At 37.3% G+C, this 26425-nt stretch overlaps 1 protein-coding gene across 1 annotated transcript in view; it reads right to left on the reverse strand.

Annotated features, from left to right (window-relative positions):
* The window catches only part of slc16a10 (solute carrier family 16 member 10), a 45256-nt gene that overhangs the window by 6100 nt on the left and 12731 nt on the right, over positions 1-26425 (reverse strand). The window contains exons 2-5 of the mRNA XM_066698939.1: positions 13063-13207; positions 12086-12512; positions 3896-4039; positions 3355-3583 (exon numbers count right to left, since the gene is read on the reverse strand). Coding sequence (XP_066555036.1) covers positions 3355-3583; positions 3896-4039; positions 12086-12512; positions 13063-13207 — 945 coding nt within the window. The remainder of the gene's footprint in view (positions 1-3354; positions 3584-3895; positions 4040-12085; positions 12513-13062; positions 13208-26425) is intronic.

The raw sequence follows: 26425 nt of genomic DNA on the forward strand, positions 1-26425 counted from the left end.
CTTATTAGGCCGGCCTGGCCGCCTCAGACTTAGTCCGGCTTTTCTCAGACACCCCGTTCACTCTGGCGGGTTTAGGAGCCTCAGTGCGTCACACATGCGGGCGAAAAGCGGCCTAAACGAAATGCATGCCGGGAATAAACATCTGCTCAAACAACCAGTGAAGCAGGACATTAAATCTGCTTACAGGTGTGTGCGATGTGTTTATAATCACAACTTATTAACATCGATTGGCTATTGTTCGGTTCTATATTGTATTTGAAAGTAATCTTACCCTTTGCGGCCGAAGCTTTCTAAAGTAATTAAAAATGTGCTGCTTCAATGGGGAATCTAATGCATATATTTCCCTTTTCAAATGTCTATCTTCGGTTCTGCAAGTCTAAAAGTGCCGTTATACAATTCACCCGAAAGCGAAGCATCTTTATTAGCACATCTGCATTGAATCACAAGAAACCGTGTGCATGGAAAGCAGCCTCTGACGCGTCTATAGTTATAATATCCTCAGACTGCAGCGCTGTGTCCTGCGGTTTGTGTTGTAACTGTATCTTCATCCTCATTGTAAACCGCTTTCACTTCTGCATCGGCCCAGTTTTTACCTCTAACGCCGGCATTTGTGATTGTCCTGCTCAGCTCAATATAATCGCATTTCGGATTGCATAGTGAACAGCTGTTCTCGTATTAAAATGCACTGATTTGAATGGAAACCTGCTTCGGTTTAATTTATACCGTTTTAATGTAAAATGCGGATAATTAATAAAGTTATGGTCCCGTTCACAATTTCACAAGGCAATTTCCACGTGTAAAATGCATACTGTTAAATTTCAGACTTCAATCATACTTAGTACAAGAACAAGCAATAGCAAGTTTACCAGCTACACACTTTTATTTTAATCGACCGAGTAGTTTGAACTGTTTACATTATAACTCATTACTTAGCCTAGACTTTTATAATATATATAAAGATGTGAGCTAGCGAAATGTAACAGTACATTTAAGGCTATAGATCGATATGACATTCAAACAATACAGAGACAATACTGTGAGTCCTGCAGTGCAGCTGTGTCGGTGCCCGTGTTTACTCTGTGTTTATTCCGCGTCCCGGGGGGCGGGGCTTGAGTTACGTCAGACGCTGACGCTTTTCACCGGCCCAGGGCCGGCGCGTCACAGATACGTTAGGCCGACATTAGGCCGGGTCGAAAAGAGGGACTAGTTTTGACCAGGGCCCAGGGCCGGCCTAAATCTATGACCCCGTTCACATATGAGTTAAAAATCTCAAGTGAGAACGGGGTCTTATATGTGAAATGAAGGGCGGAGGCCTATGACTGTAGTATTACATGCACAATGCAACATCAGAAATAAAAAAGGTAGAGCAGCAAACCTGCAACACCAATAACCACTTGATTAAATAGTGTAACAGATCACTTAAAGGGTGTAATTAACACAAGTAAAATATTTCTATACTGTATGTTAAAAAAGCCCATATCTCTTATGTCACCATATTACATAAATATTATTTTGCTAATCAGTTTCCAATATATTTCAATGTTATCTGTAAATGTTTGAATACAGTATGCCAGCTGCAAAATACAAGTTTGTAGTTTAAAATTTAAAACATAAAATTGATGACACTGATATACTATCATTGGAATTATGAAAGTCTTCCTGGACTATTTGATTTTACCACTGTGGTGAACAAGCAATTTGACTAAATATAGAAGGAACTGACATGAATAGTGATCTAACACCAGGTGGCCCCAAAGAGCTTTTACTAAGTGTTCAATAGCACGATAATATATATATATATATATATATATATATATATATATATATATATATATATATATATATATATATATACACTCACCTAAAGGATTATTAGGAACACCATACTAATACTGTGTTTGACCCCCTTTCGCCTTCAGAACTGCCTTAATTCTACGTGGCATTGATTCAACAAGGTGCTGAAAGCATTCTTTAGAAATGTTGGCCCATATTGATAGGATAGCATCTTGCAGTTGATGGAGATTTGTGGGATGCACATCCAGGGCACGAAGCTCCCGTTCCACCACATCCCAAAGATGCTCTATTGGGTTGAGATCTGGTGACTGTGGGGGCCAGTTTAGTACAGTGAACTCATTGTCATGTTCAAGAAACCAATTTGAAATGATTTATCCTTTGTGACATGGTGCATTATCCTGCTGGAAGTAGCCATCAGAGGATGGGTACATGGTGGTCATAAAGGGATGGACATGGTCAGAAACAATGCTCAGGTAGGCCGTGGCATTTAAACGATGCCCAATTGGCACTAAGGGGCCTAAAGTGTGCCAAGAAAACATCCCCCACACCATTACACCACCACCACCAGCCTGCACAGTGGTAACAAGGCATGATGGATCCATGTTCTCATTCTGTTTACGCCAAATTCTCACTCTACCATCTGAATGTCTCAACAGAAATCGAGACTCATCAGACCAGGCAACATTTTTCCAGTCTTCAACTGTCCAATTTTGGTGAGCTTGTGCAAATTGTAGCCTCTTTTTCCTATTTGTAGTGGAGATGAGTGGTACCCGGTGGGGTCTTCTGCTGTTGTAGCCCATCCGCCTCAAGGTTGTACGTGTTGTGGCTTCACAAATGCTTTGCTCGGTTGTAACGAGTGGTTATTTCAGTCAAAGTTGCTCTTCTATCAGCTTGAATCAGTCGGCCCATTCTCCTCTGACCTCTAGCATCAACAAGGCATTTTCGCCCACAGGACTGCCGCATACTGGATGTTTTTCCCTTTTCACACCATTCTTTGTAAACCCTAGAAATGGTTGTGTGTGAAAATCCCAGTAACTGAGCAGATTGTGAAATACTCCGACCGGCCCGTCTGGCACCAACAATCATGCCACGCTCAAAATTGCTTAAATCACCTTTCTTTCCCATTCAGACATTCAGTTTGGAGTTCAGGAGATTGTCTTGACCAGGACCACACCCCTAAATGCATTGAAGCAACTGAAATATAATTGCATTAATGAGAAATTGAACAGGTGTTCCTAATAATCCTTTAGGTGAGTGTATATATATATATATATATATATATATATATATATATATATATATATGTATATATATTTTTTTAAGAATAAATAAATCACAGTTTTAATAACTTCAGTTATAAGACCATTTTGTTTCCAAATTAAAATATTTCTTTCATTCCAACAGATTGACAATTAAATTTGAACATAACGGTTTGGTTTATGATGCTGCTCATATGGGTATCTGCACACTGTGCCCATAGATGGCAGTATAAACGCACTCGTGAACAAGCAGCAAAACTGTTAGCAGTGCTGAGCTGCTATCTGAGAGCACACACTGTACCTGCAATAGGGGGCCCCACGGTCATGGGTACGGACATCATGCCCAGGAGGAAGCCTATGGCCTGGGACACATTCTGAGAGCCGACCAGTTCAAAGGCGATCGGGGCCATGATGCAGATGAAGCAGCCATCGAAGAGACCCATGAGCAGACAGACGGCTATCAGCCCTCCAAATATGTCGCACAGGGGGATCATCATGGACATCAAGCCGATCACAAGGAAAGAAGATACCTACATCCCAGGGGACAAAGAACAGCAGGTTTTGAACCCGGAACACCTCAGCTAAAACGACATTTTCAGTTTGTCAATAACCAACAGGCCTGCAGTTTTTTATTGCAGGTCAATATCAATATACATATATCTATACATTCTATAGGTAAACTATGAATCATATGATCTGATTTTTGTAAGGAAAATTAGTAAACATGCCAAAGAAGGAGGCCTGTAATGAAACATCCCTTCATCTGTGACTCGGTTTAAGTAACAGAGGGAAATAACATCCTGTTTATCTATGGTACAAGGTTATAGCAGTATAAGCCTTACCTGAAGGTAAACTTTATTGACACCTGGCACATAGTCAGCCACCCGACCAAAGATCAGGCGGCCAATGCCAGAGGTAATGCCAATGCACATGAGCAGGACTTCTTTATTGGCATCCTTTCCGAACTTTTCTTCCACGTGCTTCATCTGTGGGGAGGGGGCAGAGAAACACACCAACGTTTACTCTGCAGTCCAGAGTGTTCAATTTTGCCAGCTGCGTACATTCATGGATTAACATAGTATTCTAGTGGTATTTATTTATTTATTTATTTATTTATTTATTTACCATAGCTATGTCTGTATGCAATGCCTGGGAAAAACAACATGTGCTAATCCTACAGTTGCAAATCATGTACTGTATTTGGTTTTTATTTGTCGAGGCCATTGTGACATTTCTTTTCACTGTACACTCAAGAGCCAAAATCGAAGACTTTAATCAAAATTACATAATACAGCTTACGTTCGATTTCTGTACTCATTTCTCATATCTTAATTTAAAACTGAAAAGACATTTGAAAATGTGCAAAATAAGTGTATACCTGTAATTAAAGCAATGCAATATGTAGCATATTGCCCTTAGTCTTGAGTTCACAGTGAGAGAAAAGACTGGTTTGACGTGTCCAATGGCTCTAGCTACTTTTACTAAGGAGTTGGGAGAATCACAACTCTAAAAGGGAGTCATTTAGCTGGACCGTCTCTGATTGTGATAATTGTTCTATTTAGAGAAGGCACTCCTGCATGTAGCCTACATGGAATGAAAAGGAAATAGGTTGATAACAAGATAACAGTTAGATCATCCTTATCTAAAGCTCTGATATGTTTAGTTACAGTGTTCAAAGCCTCAGCCATTTCCACATCCCAGACATTCCTCAGTGAGGGGCACAGAGGCCCCGCTCCCCTTGTGTGCCACAGGGTCGGATGTTTAATGCACATTTTCCTTGCTTGCACACTACACCACAGCACAGCACAACCCAACAAGGCTTATGAAAGTCTCAGCACATACATCTAAAGACAATGATAGAACAGTTAAGATACATTTCATGCTACATTTCATTTCTATTTGTGATTTCAAGAGGATACAGTTTATTCTGTACACAGATTAATTTTAGAGATTTGCACTTAAATGTAACTGTTTAAAAATAATGCAAAAGTATTTGTTTAATGTTCTGTGTTATGGGCTTTTGGCTACATTGTCTAGAAGGAAGGATATTTAATGAAACTCTAGTGGAATTCAGAGATACCTGGCCAAACACTAGTTTGACAAATGTAGATTGTTTTGTAACAGTTTTAGCTTTCTAACAGGCTTACGTATTCCTCTGTGGAAACTCTTTAATTTGAAAACAAAGATAAAAGAAGAATAATGAAGCACATTATCGGAGAACATATTACATATGATTGTGCCACACTGACAGCAAGTGTGTTTTTGTGATGCATTTTTCAGTCTACACATAGATATAGCACAATCCTCATATCAGATGCTAGTAGAAAATAATGTGTGAATTCCTGTTTACTGTTACAGTGCCCACATCTCTTCTTTACACCTTTCAAAAAAACTTTGCTTTGACACTGCATTATAAACCATCACCATAACAAGGTAATGTAAACAATGAACACTGTTACACAACCATAAATGCACAAGAAAAACAGTATTAAAGGTACTGAACATTTGGAACATTAGCTAACAGAAACCTCCTTTCAAGACAGAGTGTGCATTAGCGCCCTAAATAATTGCAAAGAAAGGCAACACATTTGAAAACATCTTCACCAGACACCAGCTTGCCACAAGAGTCCTGTCCTCGATCTCAAAAAAGCCCCACAAAGTCAACCAGAAATGATCTTTGCACAAGTTCTAACTCCTATTACATATTGAAGGTCCTTTCCAAAGTGGTTAGCATCCTCATGTTGAATTCCTCTATTTTCAAGCATCCCAATATCCTTGTTCATGCCTAATTTCTTTTCCACTCTCTAAGTGTTGAGACAGTACGATCAAGGCTAAGGCAGGCTGTAATTGAGCACACTCACATGTACTAATTTTTGCTGACACCATCAAAAATGTAAAACACTGAATCATGCTAGTTTACGGCATGCAGTAAAATATAGGCAGTGTGTGCTGACATATTGTAAGATCTGAGACTACAGTAATAGACAGTAGACACATTATTAAAATAGTTTTCCCAAAGTACTTCTATGCAAAAGCCACTAAACCTCATATAATAAGAGCATTTCTGACATTCTCCCACCACGATCCCGGTCAATACCTTTCAATTGGTGTTGCTGAACATTACTACTGGTCTTGGATAGAGCTGTATTCATGGTTAGTGTATTACATGTACTGACATATTCCAGCTATATATGTGACAGCCAACTATTTGATCGCTTGAAAAGTGATTAGACACTGTGATCCATAAACCCATATGTATATTGCGTTCACAAATACAGCATCCTTATGTCAAATAATAAAACAAATAAATATACCTAAAACAAAAGAGGTGCAAACTTCACTCCAGTGGCTTTGAGTTGGCCCTGCAAGTCTCAATACTGAAATAAAACTGTTGTCACTATTTCTGAAATACACTGTAGAATTACAGCTGTGTAAATAATGGAAGAAACTTTCTTTTTCCATCATCAGTCATTGTGCACTATCACCACCTCACTGCTATCTTCTGCTCTCACTGCATTTTGCCATAGCATGCAAGCAAGAGCTCAAAGTCACACATTCACCTTGAACAAGGCCAATCCATTTCATTCCCATCAGTCATTAACACAAACAGTCACACACAAACAGACGTCGTCAGGCAAAGCCTGGTTCTCTGCTTTAAAGTAAACTAACAACAGGTGGTGTTTTCTTATTCCATTCCCTCCCCTGACAGTTTAACAGTGCACTTTGACCTTTCAGTGTTCAATGTATTTATTCAAAATCCTGAAAGGTACCTAAATAACTGCTATAATTCATATTAAGTGTAAGTGCATAAGTGTAAGTGCATTTAGGATACAAAACAATAGGTCCTCCTTTACACAAACCTGTGTGTACTTTGAAAAGACTTCCTAACCAAGCCATTGAAGCTGATTCAAAGTGGGCCTTAAGAAAGCATTTTAATGAGCCTCCTGAAGCAATAACTGACTAGTTATAATCCAATAAGTGAACAAGCAGGATCAACTGAATATCCACTCTTAAGTGTAAACTAACTTTAATTAGTTTGTTCTAAGAGATTTTGAAAGCATGTGAAATCAAAAGGGAGACAAGGAGGAGGAAAGCTAGTTTCAGAAGCAAGAGTAATAGGATAAAGTGAATATGATAAACACTGATGTGCACAGGGGGGGCTGGGGGTGTGCAAGCCCCTGCCCTCTTGGCCAAGTGCCCTCCCAACCCTCGCCGGTGCCCACGCTGTATACATATTTACCGACAATACGTCATTTCCCCCCGGTCAGACCTCTTGCAGTCCTATTTATTTTCACCTCTGGAATACAGAGTACTCATTTAAGCTGTTCTCATAAGCAACAACTCCAGGGAGTAAACAATACAAAATATTCCTTGAAATTACCTTACTAGAACTGAAAGTATTCTGGAATACCCATAATTCAACTACTGACATTCCACGAAATTAACGTGTTGTGCAATTAAATAAACACTGAACATAATAACATATTGTTCAGTACTCTTGCTCTTATGCACTTTTGTGTTCATTAAACCCTGATTACTTATGTATTGTTAGCACTTCTATCACTTTACTGTAACCTTCTCCTAGGCCTACCCCATCCCAAGACACTCTATGTTATTTGTAAAATACAAAGAAACAAGTAGAAATGTGAATACAATTAAAGAGTGTCTACTCCCTGCATCCAACAATGTAACAAGAGTGCTTAAAACATTTCCTTTGGCCCTGAAAGGCTACATGTATTGCAATGTACACCTCGGCACTGTGGTCTGCTGTGTCTGTCTCACTCTTGAGACAATAATAGCTTTTGAACTGGCAGAGATCTAGTTAATGCTGAGTGTAAGTCCCTGAACTCTCCATTACACCGAGTAACACAAAATAGCCCAAACAGAGACCGCTCCCTCACACGGCCCTGACCGAGCGGAACCCAGAACTGGCCAAGGGACCCAGTACTGGATGAAGGAAGCCATGTGCAGTTGTGTACACTGATAATTCACTTGAGTGCTGCTGTGAAAGTGGGTAAGAGAGGCAATAGTGTGGACAAGGCGGACTTTTATCCCAGTGAGGAACACAGGATATTGAAATAGACCTGTCTGATTACAGTGACAGCTCAAGACAATGATATATCCCTTTTAATGCAGATCAATTGCAAATAAAATCATGTTCAATATGTTTTAATATGGTCTAATTAAGATTTCATTTTTTGACAATTATTCATATTGATTTAGTTTAGTACCAGCTGTCACATTGAGAACTACAACAGTGCACTATAGATTACTATTATAGTTTCATTTAATCAAATTTGACGTCTGCTGAATTTCACATTATCATAGCATCAGTGAAGTAAGCATAAATTCATGATTAATTTCATTTTACTGTTAGCCACAGTAAATTCATAATTAAACAACAATGTCCCTGGTTTTCATATTTACTACGCTTCATTGTTGTTACTAAGGTTTCCACAATTTCACTATGCTTCAGTACTGTTTTACAGCTGCTTAGTACAATGAAAAGTCATATGACTGTTTTTAAAACTGATACAATTAATCATGCTTTTAAGTATACAAGCATTTTAATAATCAAATAAACGATGATTAGTGTTCCTTTATTTTGTGCTATACAAGTAGAATTTTAAAAACACAATGAGTTGTTCAATTCTGGAAGTGAATTTCCCTTCAACTTTACACAGTGTAAATTTAAAAGTACATTTTTAGGGGCCAAGTAGGTGAAAAACAGAACTCCCTGCCCACTATGTTCCAATACTGTGTTCCAATAATGTTCTTCCACTATGTTCTTTATCTCCACACCCATTTATCTCTTAATGGGTCAAAGACTGGGAAATGCAGTGGACATTGTTTTAACTGCTGAATCCGGAATTCCTCTTCTATCACTATTACCCGAAGACGGCCTTCTGTTTTTTAACTTATGGCAACTGGCAAAAAATATAAATGATGTCTCCCCTATATAATTGTGGAAACAATGCCCTGGCCCCTGATAAGAGTTTTCCAGGATGTTCTGACCTTTTGACTTGAAACACAGCCAAGGCAATGAAACCCAGATCACAGATAGCTTTCTTCAATACTTGCTGTTTTTGACTGCATCCTCACAAACTATGAAATAAGAACTGACATGCCCAAATGAACTTATAGCTGAATTGAAAATACAGTATCAACCTGACACATGTAACCCTTGCTCCTCAATACAAACAATAGCTTGTACAATTTCTCAGATATCTGCAGTGAGTGTATATACCTACAGCTGCACTTCCAGAATCAAGTTTATTTCCAAAGGGACTTGGCCTGTTTGTTTTTGGCTTGTGAACCAGATGAAGACAATAATAAAGTTCACCTTCAGTATGCATTGATAATTGTTCTTCCTAAAATCTTTCCTATTTAGCCTTTGAGTTAAAACTTTATTGTTATATATTTACAGGGTTCAGTTTAGCTTTGGCTGTTAAGTAAACTTCAGTGAACAGCCCACGTAGTTCCTTTTTCACCAGTGTTGTTTGCGCTCAATGTGAAGTGCAAGTGAAATAGTTGGGTGACAATTAATAGTTTATTTTCTTTGCACAAGAGCTCTGTACAGTATGTTTTTTCTTTAGTGCATAACTGGGTGTCTAATAACGCATTCATTCCCATTAAAATAAATCAATGACAGCTATTGGTAATTCAGGATTCAGTAATTCTTTATTGCAGGGCGGCAGTAATTTGCCAGAAGGCAGAAATGTAGTAGGAAACACATGTAATGTAGCCTACAATTGGCTATTTCAGATTTTGTTAAACATTCTTCATAAAAATAAATCAGTTATCATTTAATCTACTAACTTTGTTTTAGAAGGACATTACGTAACAAAACACTCCCCCACACTAAATCAATTGTTAATTAGACAGTTGACTAGTAAGCCTGGGGATGGGGAGTTAATATTACACGCATCACTAGTGGAATCAGGAGAGATGTGCTTTTTCATCCTTACTCTGGAAGTCTATCTAGAGTCTTCTTTTATGGATTTTGTTTTTCAATCAATAGAAATCAATTCGGTAGCAATATGCTTCTGCAAACCATCTGGATGTAAAATGTTACTCTTGAAATATTTACTGTATTCAAGAGATTTATAATAAGCCAAATGACAGATAAGCACAAACATCCAAACTCCTGACAAAATTCAAACAAGATAAATGGGTGTGAAATGATAAATAAATTAAGGACAAACGGTGTGTATGCATACTGTTTCCCAAATACTCTGTTTACTGGGTGGGAGTCTCATGATATTTTTGTCTTTTGAGCCAATCATCATACCGTGATTAATGCAAGACTCCGCATGACTTTTATATGAAACTCTGCTTGAATAGATTTTAAATAGAATGATCAGGTACAAAATAAACTCTTTAACAATATTCCATATTAAAATTGAGTGATATATATGATAGAATTTGTTAATTATGAGTGCTTTTTAGTGAAACCAGTAAAATCAAACAACTAATTAGCGAGTACTTTGTACTTTCTATCGCCCGTATGACTCTGAAAATACGCCTGAGCAGTGCATACTTGCTTGTTATGAATGACCCGAGACTAACAGAGATCACACAGTGAACTGCAGTTATACAATGTACAAATCAACAAAAATCACACTGAAAATACTGGCTCCATTGATTTGCAATCCGGGGTAGTTTGTGTGCTCTCTGTAACTTTTGTTTTTAATCCTTCATACATATGAAATGAAATAACAGTAATAAAAAAAATATCACACATATTATAACACTATAACACCATGTGGTAAAGGGCCTCGGTAGGGAAGTGTGTCTGTTTAATATAAGTCTAAGCAGTCCCAATTAAAAAATATATAGATATTGGGTTCCCAGGATGAGAATCGAGAACCACTGTTCTAAGGTATATATTAGGCTGTTATGAATCCTCAGTGACCCATAGACCTGCCCAGTGGTGGCGACTACAGTACTTCTGTTATCTGACGTGAACCCACCTACATACCAGTCAAGCAGTGTGTGCTGGAAAGCCTGGTCAGAACATGGGTGTCTTTTTTCAGCTTTGGCAGCTCTTACATAGTTTTTGGTATTTAGTATATATATATATATACACCGATCAGTCATAACATTATGACCACCTGGCTAATATTGTGTAGGTCCCCCTTTTGCAGACAAAACAGCCATGACGCGTCGAGGCTTGGACTCCACTAGACCTCTGAAGGCGTGCTGTGGTATCTGGCACCAAGACGTTAGCAGCAGATCCTTAAAGTCCTGTAAGTTGCGAGGTGGGACCTCCATGGATCGGACTTGTTTGTCCAGCACATCCACAGATGCTCGATTGGATTGAGATCTGGGGAATTTGGAGGCCAAGTCAACATCTTGAACTTGTGATTCATCAGACCAGGCCACCTTCTTCCATTGCTCCATTGTCCAGTTCTGATGCTCACGTGCCCATTGTAGGTGCTTTCGGCAGTGGACAGGGGTCAGCATGTACACCCTGACTGGTCTGCAGCTACGCAGCCCCATACGCAACAAACTGCGATGCACTGTGTGTTCTGACACCTTTCTATCAGAACCAGCATTCACTTTTTCAGCAATTTGAGCTACAGTAGCTCGTCTGTTGGATCGGACCACATGGGCCAGCCTTCGCTCTCCACGTGCATCAATGAGCCTTGGCCGCCCATGACCCTGTCGCCGGTTCACCGCTTTTCCTTCCTTGGACCACTTTTGATAGGTACTGACCACTGCAGACCGGGAACACCCCACAAGAGCTGCAGTTTTGGAGATGCTCTGACCCAGTCGTCTAGCCATCACAATTTGGCCCTTGTCAAAGTCGCTCAGATCCTTACGCTTGCCCATTTATCCTGCTTCTAACACATCAACTTTGAGGACAAAATGTCCACTTGCTGCCTAATATATCCCACCCACTGACAGGAGCCATGATAATGAGATTATCAGTGTTATCCACTTCACCTGTCAGTGGTCATAATGTTATGGCTGATCCGTATATATCATGTACAGTGCGGTACAGTGGAAAAGGCCATTGTGATACTCACCAAATGGACATAAGGCACAAAATATCCATAAAGTGCTGCAGGGATTCCAAACGCCCAAATCCGGTAGCCCAGAGACTTCCAGATGTTCACGTTGAAGATCTTGTTCATGGGCGGACACCTGCTCCCAGATTTAGTTTGCTTCGGCTGGGGAAGGAGCGGCTTGTACGTGAAGCTGACCAGCATGAGGATGAACATGAAGATGCATAGCACGCGCAGGGTGTTTTGTAGGCCCACCCTCTTCAACAGGATGGACAGCAGGAAGGGCAGCGTGATGGTGAACACGCTGCTGCCCGCTGTCACTATGCCGTTCACCAGCCCCAGACGCTTCTTGAAGTAGTGTCCCAGGATGACAAGGGAAGGCTGGTAGGCAAAGGAACATCCACAGGCAAATACTATCCCATAGGTGAAGTACAATGGACCTAGAGATCTGACAAAGACAAGAGAGCAGAAACAGTTCTGAAGTTAGTCATTAATGTAATATATGACAGAATTTAAAATGTCCTTTTACATATCGAGGGAAGCTAAAAAAAAAGAAAAATGCATGAATGAAAGAACAAAAACATATTGTTTGCTACATTTTAAATTCAGTACTACTTGCCAGAACACAACAGATAAAGCTTGGGTTTATTGATTACTACAAAGGGAACAGCATGTTATTTCAGTTGTACCACTGGATATAACAAGTTTTGTGCCTTAACCTATTATATAATCACTGCAGCTCCCAATTGATGATGTTTAACAAAATCTTTACTAAACAGAGTAACTAGATCTGTAATAAATTATCATTCTTTTGCATTTCATCAGGATTTACAGAAAATGTATGCACATGAATGCAGAAGACACATAGATACTGAACTTGACTTTTGGTTCAACTATGCACACATCAATGGAGAATATCCATTGATATTGATATGTGTATTATATATTATACACTGTCTATATACTGTAAATAATAGAGAGACAGTAAGAAACATTACTTGACAAAGGAGCTGGCAAGGAGTCCTACAAGGCCAACAGCAGCTCCACCCACAGCGGTTATTCTGCATCCCAGCAGATCTGTGAAAATGCTGACGATTGGAGAGCAGAAAAAGATCATCCCCATGGACAGAGAGCCTACCCAAGCTGTAGAGAGAACACACACAAGACAGAACAATGTCAGCACTGAGCACTGCAAGAACACAGGCCTGCACAATCAAAATATTTTGATGCATATGCATTTGCTGGTATAATTTGCCACCATTGTGTGTTCGGTGTATGTTCAACCATCAACGCGTGTTCTAGAATACTGTTCCGACCTCTCCTAATATAAATATGAAAGAACATTACAAATAATAGATGTAAGACTGAATTGTCTGGAGCGTGGATGAGTAATTTTCCACTGGTGTGTTTCACAATAAAATTGTCTGTTAAAAGATGCTAGTGCATGTTCTAGAAACAACATCCCTCATGTCTTTGTTAGTTTTAAGCTCTCCTAAGCTCTGTGACTTTATGGCCTTTTTAAATTGAGTTAATTCAATATGTTTCAAGGTCTCTCTTCACCTGACACGTATTATGCCTTATTCTTTAGTGAACAGCTGTGTAACAGTGTTCTTTGATTCATTTGCCAGTCATTTGAACACTATTACTCCATAATTACTAGCTTCATGCCTTTATCATAGTTTTACTTGTACATCCAGCTCAGTTTACTCTTTTTGTTTTTGGATACAGTCCCTTTATCATGCCCTATAAAGTTCCAAAATTCTCTTCTATTCCACTTTAATTTCCCTATTGTCCCATTGTCCTTTCCGTAACATCAATAAATCATTGAGCAAATCCTTTCACATGATCAGCAAACAACAGGTTAATTACATTGGAAAATCCTCAAATAACATTGAATCTCAATCAGATAAAATAATGCATATGACACATACTAAACAAGCAACAAGGTTAGCACATTAGTACAGAACACAGCAGATGATTTTATTCTTAATTAAGGAAAGCTAACAGATACTTTATTTAGATTAAATTATGTTTTCCTTATCTTATTTGCAAAGACATGCAGTGTAAATATAGGACAATGATCCTTGCCACTGTACCAGCTGAGGATATGGTTAATCTCATCTGCTCTAAACCCACTGAAATACACTACATGCTATTTAGGGAAAATGTCCAATCCTCTTGTATTAAATAAATGTGTAATATGTTAAACATAATCTTCTAAGATGAAAGTACATTTATCAGCCTAGCATGGCACAAAATATATTGTGTATTGCTTCAAAAGCTGACTTTTCTGGTAAAAAAATAAGATGTTCAGTTGTTGACTGTTGAGGTAAATCTTATTGAAACAGCTTTCCACTATGCACAGAAATGTCAAGAGCAATTTAGTACCAGTGGTCGTGTTTCCACTGAAGGCTGAATGTTTACGGTAGATTGTCCCCAGGTCAGACCATCAATGTAAAAAGAATATGGCATTCAAAATGTGTTACAATTTCACTGAGCCTGAATAGGAAGTCAACTACTTTTTAAAAATATTTCTGCCATTTATCATAATTTAAAGAAATGTTGAATAATCAAGTTCTACAAAAGTTTGATAAAAATTTGATATGTAGAATTTTGAAAATGACAAAACAGATTTAGTTAAAGATCATGATCATGATTATACATTGTTAGAAACTGACATCAAGTATAAAATTAATAATAAATAAAGTTTAAAATGGTTTATTATGATAAGTTTGGTACCCTACTGTATATGTCTAATGCTGTTTTTCATTGTTTGTTTGCTTTCAATGTAAATAGAAATAACCTGACATTTATTTTTCTGATGTTTACAAGGAGACATGTTTTAAATCAAGAAAAGTATATCACTCTCTGATGGTGGTGCTCTCTGGTAAAAGAGGTAATAAAAGTCATCAAGAGGAGCTGTTTCCTGGCTCAGTAACAGTTCCTTCCCCCAGCATGCCGTCTCGTTTTACAACAGAAGGAGTTCACAGCTACAGAAAACCCCGACAGCATAAGACAAACAAACACAGCATGAAACTGCAAAATATTGTTTGCGCACGCTTTTCTTATCTTACAAAAAAACAATTAAAAACAAAAATAACCGACAGATAGAGAAGGACATACTGTCAGCTGTTACATAAGAGACACATGAACTTTGATAACACAAAAAGTGCCAAACAAAGTAAATGTAAACAGCTGGCAAGTCAGGTTAGCTGGACTTGTGTAATAAGGAGTCTCATTAACTTGCACACTCTGAATATGTTCTGCTGTGCTTGCAAGTTACTATCTTAGAAGGGAAATTATTTAAGAGAAAGCAGACTTGTTACACAGCAAGAGACTCAGATTTTTTAGGCTATTTATTATATTTAGAGGCATCCAGGCTGTCTTCAGACAACACTCATTCAAAGTTCAGTAAATCCCTGTTTGCTGGTATATGTAATAAAAGCAACTATCACTTCATTTCACTTCCAGTCCAGTGTAGTTCCAGTATAAAGGATAGCCAACCTTTCTCAGCCTGAAAAATGTATAAAGCCAGCCCCCAAATTCAATAAATAGCACATTTAGAAACAGATAACGTATTCAAACAAAGTTATTCATAATTTCCTCAAAGAGCATTATAATTATGTTTCCTGATAATATAACAATAATTGCAATGTATTAAAGATTTAATTTTCATTTTACACAGTACTTTGGTACAACAGGTAAAAAGCAGGAAGCAGACTCCAATATGCTAAAATTATAAGAACTGGAATATCTCTGTTTATCAAAGACATACATTCGAGTGGTTTGTGAACAAATTAAATCTGAAAAAGTTAAAATATCTTGAAAATGTTTGTAACCTTGTTTAAGACTAAGTGCTTCTGTAAATCATTACTGTAATAATTCCATCAGTTGCTTTTTCACAATGATGTTAACCCATCCAAAATCTTTCTGAAGAACAGTAATATAAGACTTTAAACTTAAGTCCTGCAGGAAACCACTGTTATATATTCCTTTGTAAGCTTTGTTTTACTTTTACCAGGGATTTGGAATAAAAGAAGGACAAGGACAAGCTTCACATTTATAATAAAGTGGGATTTAAAATGGAAAAATGCAATAAAGACCATTTATGCTGTACTTCCACAGTTAATATGTGTTTAAAATCCCATTTAGCCAAAGGCCACACCGTGAATGACTGTCTGAGCTGGGATTTCAGCTTCAAATCCTCAGTCTCTCCAGCTCACCTCTTCACTTCCCATTCAGAAAGCCTTTTATTACTTAAAAACCCTCTCATGATTGCTGCTTCAGTTCAGGCAAGGTTGCTTTGTTTGTTAGGGTGATTCCTTTCAGATCATATTTTTTTTCATAGGCAAAAGATCTGACTATCTGTAGTGAACGAAATGTGCCAGACAGATCAAACGTGCTGCAGTTTGTAGTGGAAGAATGAAAGCTTACAATCAACACAGAAATACAGTTTATTTGTTACTGCCTTCCCACAGGCTGATGGTGAAATATACATCTCGGATCACGTGCAGGAGAAAATGGACTGCTCTACTTCCGATGTTGTCGGTGCACCACTGTTTACTGGGATCTGTCCCATTAAACAGTGTTAATTATATTGAACTGAACTTAATCATAGGCATTCCCAGTGAAATACAAATACAATTGATTCCCATTTATATATATATAACTAGGGATACTTAGTCAGGATTGTAATATATTTGTTAAATATTTTCATTAGCTTCCACAGAAAGAAGAGCACAAAACATTACAGTTCATGTTTAATGTACACCTTAAAATATTTGAGTAAAAGACACGCTATATATTGCTCACAACCAGGGTTGGTTTTATGAAGTAGTACAGCTAAATTGTAGAGAGTAAACATCTTTCTTTCCCCAGTGACATCTAAATAAAGTATTTGCATCTTTCCAGGCATGTTTTGGCTCAGCTGTAAAAATCACAAGAGTTGTAAATAATGAACATATTTATACAATTGTTATTCAAAGTCTTACAATACTACTTGAAATATGTATCAGCTTTCCTATAGGAAAATAATATTATTTATAATTGTGTACATAAAAGCAGTATATATATATAATACATGACTTTGCAGCCTGATATCAATAAAATTGAAGAACAATATAATAAAAAGCACCCTTAAATTAAATTAATCTCTGAATTATCAGATAAATGTCAGATAAAATGGTCACATGATGCTCTTACTTTACGTACAATTCATGATCTCAAGTCTCTTGTGTCGCAATGCTCCAAAGTTTAACCTTTAGCACACACTGCTAATGTCATAAACATATGAATAAAAATGTGATGCTCACAAGCAAAGGTCGTTAGTAGATTAACTTGGTCCACATCTATCGTTATAGCTGTTCAGCTCTTTATGCTGACACAGTTTTTCTCAGGTTAATATTTTAATTTCAAATGTATTTAAACTAACAGCAATATTAGATTTATATGGCTTCAAACTACGCAATTCTACACAAGATAATAAAGTGCACTGTTAGTTTCTCCTGTTATATCTGTGATGACACTGTTGTTTCAAATTGTGACCTAACGCTGTGCACATGATTTATTACTCATAGAAGGAAAATGCTGAGCCTAGCAACTATCGGGAGCTAATTTAATGGTAAATTTAGCAAAGATGTTGATTTCACTGGGTTAAGTGGAAGTGGAGAATTAAGCAACCTTCTCTCATGCTGCAGTGGCTTTCAGCAAGTCGGTGTGGAGGAGGGGAATGGCTGAAAGTGCTCAATAACCTGATGGAAACACGAATCTATAATGTTATTGTCTTCGGTCTCTTCTGGGAATAATCTGAATTTTGAATTTGTTAGAAATATTTCTCATTACAGTTGACCATTTCTATACATTGTGTTCCAGATCTGTATATGTTTCTGTGAATTGTCATGGACAATTTTATGGCATTTGTATATGTGTGGTGATTATTGTATGCTTATTTAATTAATTGGCAGACATGCTTATCCAGGGGAACTTACAGTATATACAAGAAACATTTTAAAGCATAACAAAATGCCGTAATACAGTCAAAACACATTTAGCTTACATCTTAGTACAATGAGCTAACAAGTGCAGACATAAAACAGTTAAGTCCCAGGTATGTGCTAAAGGGAGGGGTAGGCTTAAGAGGAGTCAGTTACACAAAAGAAGTGCTAACATAATACATAAGTACACAGGAACGTAAAGACTCAAAAAAAAGTGCAAAATAGCAGAGAAGCCCAAAAGCTGCTATATTACAAGTACAGTCTGTGCGGTCCTGACCTCAGTGGGAAGGTAGATCCACCACTGAGTAGGCAGTGGAGAAGTATTAAATGTATTGTATGTAAATAAGTGATTCTATTGCTTGTATTGTTTTGTGCTTCAGTGAAGTATTCACAGTTCCCTCAAATTGTACATAGGACAAGAATATTGTAAAACGGCTGCAAATCTTTCCTAACTATGAAAGACATCCCATGAAGAAATCTTATGTAAGCTCATTAATGTTTCTTTAAAATCCCCCATTTTAAACTGGTTGATGGATTTATAACATTTCATTTTTATTTTCAAATTGTGTAGTGTGTGACCAGAGTTGATTTGCTTGTCTGTTGAAGTTTTTGATACCTCTAGATCAGTGTAATGTTTACATTGTGATGCCCTAGGTCAGGTGAGAGGATTTCTGCCGGACCTGAGGATGGTATATCAGCCGAAACTCATCTGTGTCTTATTAATAGCCACCAGGCAGACAGATGATCAAATATCAATACAGCTGCTGCACAGATGTTGCTTTTCATCAATACCTTTCAAGGTATTTGCTTTGATGTCATCTTAGGTACCCACATTCCTAGTTACAAAGAATTAGTACCATAATGCAAAGTACTGTAATATACTGAGACATTTATATTTTTGAGTTTAGAGAATTATCTTTTTGCTTTTAACAAAATCTATTTGAGCACTGATATACATTTGTATTACAATGCATACAAAAAAAAAGAAATAAATATATAACAGATATTCCGTTATCTGAAATATTATGCTGTTTCCATGTTTCAGGCGCATATTTGTTTAGCAAATAAGATGAGGGGTAGCAGATCGTGTTACACATAATGAGTAACATAGTTAGTGTGCTGACTCACTACAGTCAAATTCACAGCAAAAAATGGGTTCACAGCAAAAGCGCAGTTTTGGATTAATGATACCACTGAGCAGGTTTTTTGTTGAAGTGTTTTACTAAAAACTACATAAGTAATAATGCTGTTCTTTCTGGATAATTCTGTTTGTCAGTAAATTTGACAGCAAGCTAGGAATCAGTGAGAAAAGTTACAATAAACAAAATGCTGAACTACCCGGGAGCTGTAAATATGGTTGTAGAACATAAAAGATGTAAATCTTTCATATTTTCACACTAACATATACACTGATCAGAAAAACATCATAAAGCCAGAAACCAGTAGTTAAACCGGATTCCTGTGAAAAAATAAATACAATTCCCTTGCTGTTAGGATTCTTTCGCTAAGAACAGAATCACATTCTGGAGCTCAGATTTTAATCACAGTAAAAACAATCTAATACTAAATTCCCAAACTACAAGGCATATTAAAACAAGCTCATTCAAGCGCTATAAGAAGGTAAGTGTATCTAAAGTTCAGTTTTTCAACAGACTTTGTGTGCAATAATATTAAGTGAGGACAAGATTTTCTAAAACACCCTTATCCTCCCAGTCTCTACACAAGGCCCCAGTTATGTGCAGAATTCCCTAGCAGAGCGTATCCTGACCAGACTTCACATGCCTGTAATAAATACTTTCTGTGGAATGTATGCGACCATGTCTTGAGAATTCTAGGAAAGAAACAAAAAACATATGTTGGAGTAAGGGTGATAATCGTTCTGTTTTTGGTTTCACAGTGAACGCATCAGTAAGATGGATGGATGTTTTCTGTGGAGCAGTCGTTTTCCGAATCCCAGAGACAGGGCTGGGAATTTCCTGTGACTTATTTTCACCTCCGGTCTGCAGTGATCGAGGCCTTGCTCTTCAATTGTATTGATACCAGGCTGCAAAGTCAACAGCTCTGACAACCTATCAACAAGCTGGCAAAGAGGACTGTTACACCAGGCTGCTGCTGTTAACAAGCAGCTTAGCAAAACTCTCCTTTCATACCTTAAGAACAAGCATCTCAAAACCGTTGCTATTCATGCTTTGAAGGCTGCCCCTTCAAAATAAATATATGTTCATTTATTTTACTATCTATATGTAAAACTAAATACATATTTTTATTTAAATAATCAAAAGGGTAAATTAACTTGTATGTGATTAGAACAGGAGACACTTCTTCACACAGAGAGGCGTCACAATCTGAACAAACTCCCCAGCAATGTGGTTGAAGCTGAAAATGTGGGAACATTTAAAAATAGACTGGATAGGATCCTTGGATCACTCAGTTATTAATGGACACCAAACGAGCATGATGCGTCGAATGGCCTCCTCTTGTTTGTAAACTTTCTGATGCTCTTATGTTCTTAACTAAGTAACTGCATTGTGTATTCTCCACACCAACCTGTTAAAAATCAATTACCAACATGGTCTTCTCCCTTAATTTACCACAGGGTTTAGGTTTTTGATCTTCTCTTTGAGTCTGCTGCTATGTTTAACAAAACAAGTTGTCATCATGCACAGCACACCTAACAAAGTGGTTAGATGACATCCTTTCATTACTTTTCATTACTTCATTACTTTTAAATAATCACAATACAAACCCTCAGGTTTACATTTATTGTGGTAAAAAAAACTAGACCTTGTTCAAAGATATCCTTTCTCATTTCTCCACACAGACTTCAGGTATAATATGGGTTCTCGAGGCATTAAAGGATTTGCACTTAAATCCAGTCTAATTTCACAACGTCCAGTTTTACTCATATTCTGTCTGACTTTATGAGAGTTATCTATCAATGAAATATTCTACCTGTAAGCCCTCGATAAAGCCCTGACTTCACTTTTCCTATCTTATTATAGCTTGCGGGACCTTACATGCAAAGGTGGGGAAGGAGTCTCAGGTTCTTGGCAGGGTCAGGGAATTGGCAGCCCTCTTTTCAGGTGACTTCCACTCTGTAGCTAGACAATCGCCTGTGTTCTCCTACTGTGCTCAGCACCCTCCTAGTGTGCCAGTAATTGGTCACCATATCCATCCAAAAGCTCTAGCAAGGGCAGGAATAATTTCTCCTCTCGCTCACACAACCAATTACACATTCCTGAGGAAATGGCACAGCTAATTAAGAGCAGGTTGAGGCGAGCTCAGTGGTTCAGACCCTGGGGTATGCCCTGAAAAAACCCTCATTGGCTTAACTACAACACCCGCAGACACTGATTTGAAATAGATGCTTCATTTCAGATTAGTGAAAACTGCTAGCTTCTCAATGCACAGCCTAATGAATTCCACACACTGCTCCTTTGTGAGAAAAATTCCAGATGTGTTTTCTGACTCAACGTTTATACCCTTAAATTGCAATATAGTCACGTACATAGTCCATGAGATAGTCCATGGTCCTCTCTGCCCTGTCCCTTCTCCTGGTACATTCTCATTACAACACTCCTACAACATATTTTCCTGCTGCATGGACAACTGCTACTTGCAGTTTAATTCAAGGACTGTTATGATGATTAATCTGAGAAGTCTCTAAAAGAAAACGTCAGAAAGCCAAACCAATTTCTTTAAATAATTCAGTAATGTGTCTTCCCTCTCCCCTTCTGTAGTGACTGGACTCAGGACAATTTAAACCCATACATAAGAAAGGGTTGTACTGGACTTGTAAACCATACAAATCAGAAATTCACAGAATAGACACACTTATGTATGCATGTATTTATTTTAGGAGAGGTATATTAGCTTTTCTGGCAAGATATAGAATGCAGTTTGTTTTGTTTTGCTAATTTCACCCAATATGACAATCTACTGCTGCATTTTAAACTGTATGAAGACATTATACTACATTTGTTGCTAAAACATCCTACTTTTAATCAATACCATAGAAAAATACATTCACCTACAAATGTATTTCCATCACATTAAATAGACAGTACAGTGACTTCACCAGATATAAATTCGAAGTCACTTTATATCCTTAATCATGCTTCAGCAGGTTTTATATTTAAGCTGACTGTTAAAAGCATGGCATACATGGACTACTCACTGCAAAATAACAATTAAGGTTTTTAAGAAGTATTATTTGCCAGCATTACACATTGCACCATGTTCAGGGGGTTCTTCCTGTTCATAAGCTTAAAAAATCCATAAGCAATTTAAGGCTTAAAGGAAAACCATTATAATTTACTGAGAAGTATTGTGATTCATCAATACACAATGAATCATCTCACCACTACTGTTTAAATGTTACTTGCATAACAAATATAAGGCGTGAAAGAAAAGGGTGGTATTGGTACAGTTATGCCAGGAGTTAGCCTGGTTATGTACATCTGGACATAATACTATTATTACACAGCATACACTAATTCACTAATACAGTGATGGAATAATGGGATTAAAAGTGAAACTAAATTTGGAACAAAAAACAAAACAAAACCAAAAAAGAAAAAGAAAAAAATGTATGTCCAAACTTTTCGTTTGGGTCAATCCAAGTGACATTTACAAGCAAAATGTTAATTGTCTTGACTGAATAATTTTGTTTGGTACAGGATTTGTAAATCTGAATGCACATATTTCAAATTTCATCAGCCGATGCAAAAAAACTGTTCTTTGAAGTCTGCAAATGCTTTAATTAGCGTGCAATATGCATACTGTGCCTTATAGGAGACTTGTCTTAGAGTCTTGCCCTGTCAGAGGTAGAGATGTTTATGTTGCCAGACCTGTGGTTTGATCTGCGAGGGTAAGCCTCTTGATGCTGACAAATTGGCCCCTGTCCAGACTCCCCCTGCTGTCAGCTGTGCCCCTCCAGCCTGAACACTGCAGATCTGTCAGCTAAGGACAGCAGCGAGTTCATCAGGGTGAAAAGCAAGAGGAAATGCTGCATTACAACAGATGCACATGGCAAAGCCAGAAACAGAGAATGGCAGGATAATGTAATTCAATGTAATGGCAGTTCTTTTCTCAGATGAGTGCAGTATTAATTATGCTACAACAAATATATTTACGAATTCATGTTTACTTTATTCTATGTATGTGCAATTTCTGAATTATAACTGTGCTCATTAAAAACAACTCTCATCTGCTGCTACTATTTCCCTGTGGAACAGCAATTGTTTTACTGACAAAAGTGTGCATTTTATCAATCAATAAAGTATATGAAGTAAGTGGAGAAATATGTTTTAAAAAAGAAGTAACAAACAAATTGCTCCTTAAAAAGAAAAAAGATCAGTGAGGACAGACAGTCTGTTCACCATTTTTGCTCAACCAAAACCAGATACAACGAAAAAGAGCAGGGACTGCAGAAACTATGATGTTTCAAATGAACTGAGGAGCCATGACTTGTGGGCAAAGTTCAATTGCCAAGGTCAGTATATATCCTAATGCCTTATTATAGCAGAACTCGTTTTTACCCTTGATGCAATAATCATGTAATATATTTAATATATTCAGTATGAGATAGATGTTCCACATTTTGAGTTCATTAAAATGTATTCTATTTAGAGTGATGTAACTCATACTGTCATATACAGTTTCACCACACATGAACATATAATAACTATATGAATAAACAAACACAACAGTGCTGTTGCAGGTGTACTACAGTCCTGGGTATTGAAAGACTGGCCTCACCCCATCTGCAGATTTACTCGCCCGCCTATTTGTGAGGTGTTTGAAGGGAACAGGCTGGGGTTATCTTGTGAGGTTTGCATGTGACATGACACGAGGCCAGCTTTTGGTAGATTATTAACCACTGCTGAAAAAGTTTAAATGAGGCAAAATATGGATTTTAAAAAGGAATTTCATTCAGTACGAGAATATCTGTACAGATCCATACAATGATCTTGAAAAGATGATGAACGCTACTAGATATAGTACTATGAGATTATTTAAGTTTTATTTAAACAAGTTACAAATGCAGGTAATTAGTACAATTTCACAAAATAAAATGTATTACAGACTTTTTTGGTATCATGAGGGGAAAAAAAGGAATATCAAATGTTATCTTTGATCCAAGAAATGCAATCACAAAATATACAATGTAGCATTTAGTATTTTAGAAACAAAATCAGTGAAAACAAAAGGGTAGGGAAATAATGCAGAATTGTCTTTTGAAATGGTTCTACATCATCAGTTGTTTATCCTGTTTAGACCTATTCATTTCTTAGTTGTATTTTAGTATTACCAGTGTAGGCATGTGCTGAAATCACTGCTCACAATATTACTGATCTCATTCATGATTTTAAGTGTCTAAATGTGTTTATTTATCAGCTTAAATTAAATGCAGTTCAGTGTCATAACTGTGGTATACCAGCTCTAGTGTTCTCTGAATCTCTGGAATTGCAACAAATTAAATAATAATCCATAATATACTATTCAGGTGAAAAATATAGCTTAATATAATAATGCAGTAGTATAACAGCAGTAATTTTCAAGATTTGATACATAGAGTTCTATGTGACCCAAGAGGCAGCTCACTGGCACAGAAAGTAAAAAACACCAGATCACAACCGTTTGCTAATCACATGCCAATCATCTGCCATGTCCAGCTTATAAAGAACAGCCCCTAGCATCTAATGATCAATGCAGAACTACATAGCTCCTTTGTAGACTTGGCACTAAGCACTAAACTGTACGACAGAAAGCTGATCGGCAGACATAACTGTTAGTCTAAGAACTCCGACCCCACCTCACCAACTTGAACAAAGTCATGAACATAACTCCATGTATGGATCAGGCTGAAGTACACTTTGTGGAAAGGGTTTTCAGCACCATGTTCTCAATAGTGCACCATTTACACTGACTGGCAGTTAAACCAACAAGTAGCTAAACTTCAAAGAAACTTGAGCAGTTGACAATGTCAAAGGAACTAAACTCACACATACACAAATGTCTGTTATAAGAGGTAGCTTATAATAATGATATTGTGTTATCCACAGAGCTTTAATGCTCTGAAATCAGTCTGGGGAATACAGCTGAAATGGTTATCGGCTATACAGTACATGATGTACAATAAAACAGCAGGTAATGCACACAACTCCAACAGTGGCTCAGATTGTTAGCACTTATAAACAGAAGGGTTATTAGTCTGTAACTTTTTCACAACACAAAATGAAAGGGAAAGGTTTCCACACACATAAAACATTTCAGAAATCCCACAGGTTTGAGTCACCATTGAGATACATGGTAAAGGTCAGGTGAGCGGACTGTCTTCAGTATTCAATAATGCTATTGATCATTTTTAGCAGATGAGCAGTGTGAAAACTGAAAGATGTTCAACCCCTAGATGCTAGGGGTGTGGACTTGGACCATGGATGCTATAACTTTCCTTTGAAAGATGTATCCTATAAACATTATGATCTGCATATAGCTTGATAATCAAAGCCAATGCAATTTGGGCACACACAATAATACTGTAATCAAACTGTTACTTTTGCAACTTTTACCAAACTGTTATGTAAGGAAAAAGCATGAAAAATTGAGAAAGTATGTCTTAATGTGAAAATGGCCAAAGGATTTCATGTTTTGCCCTTTAAACTCACATGTAAACGCTATGTACAGTCTTTGTACACTGTCCCTGGCACAAGCCCCATTCTCAGTGGCTTGCAAATGTGTATGCATATCATTTCACCTGACATTGATTGTCAAATCTACATGCTGATATGTTTAAATTAGTGTTAATGTGCATGTTTCTTTTGCCTCAAGTTAAAAATACTGTGGTTCATCATAATATAAATTGTAATTAAATAATTGTTACAATTAATATCATATGATGTGACCCATCAGTATTTGTCTTTGTTTTATATGCAGTTGGGGAAGATATATAAAAAAATCTGTACAGTATTGGACAAATAAATATACAGGTCTTAATCTATCTTTGTGAATCAGTCAGTCTACAGTTGTTAACTGGTCCTAATAGAAATTTAAATTTCCTTTCAGTATGGTTACAACTCAACCATTAAAAGTAATCCCATAAATACAGGATTTAAGAAAGTACCTCAACTTAACTTGGATGGGCAAGAAACATATGCTGTATATGTCTGACAGCAGTATTTTGTATTTTGTTTAGTTTTTCATACAAATACATCATTTAAACAATATCAACAATAACAGAATCACAAAGTGCTTAAAGTAATCTCTGTTTGAATTATCAATCTGTTCTGAATTATACATCAGTAATGTGCCCAAGCAATTTGATAAGAGATGCCCAGAACCAGATAATAAAGTGACCATATGGGTT

This window comes from Amia ocellicauda, chromosome 1 (assembly GCF_036373705.1).
Source record: "Amia ocellicauda isolate fAmiCal2 chromosome 1, fAmiCal2.hap1, whole genome shotgun sequence".
NCBI classification, from domain to species: domain Eukaryota; kingdom Metazoa; phylum Chordata; class Actinopteri; order Amiiformes; family Amiidae; genus Amia; species Amia ocellicauda.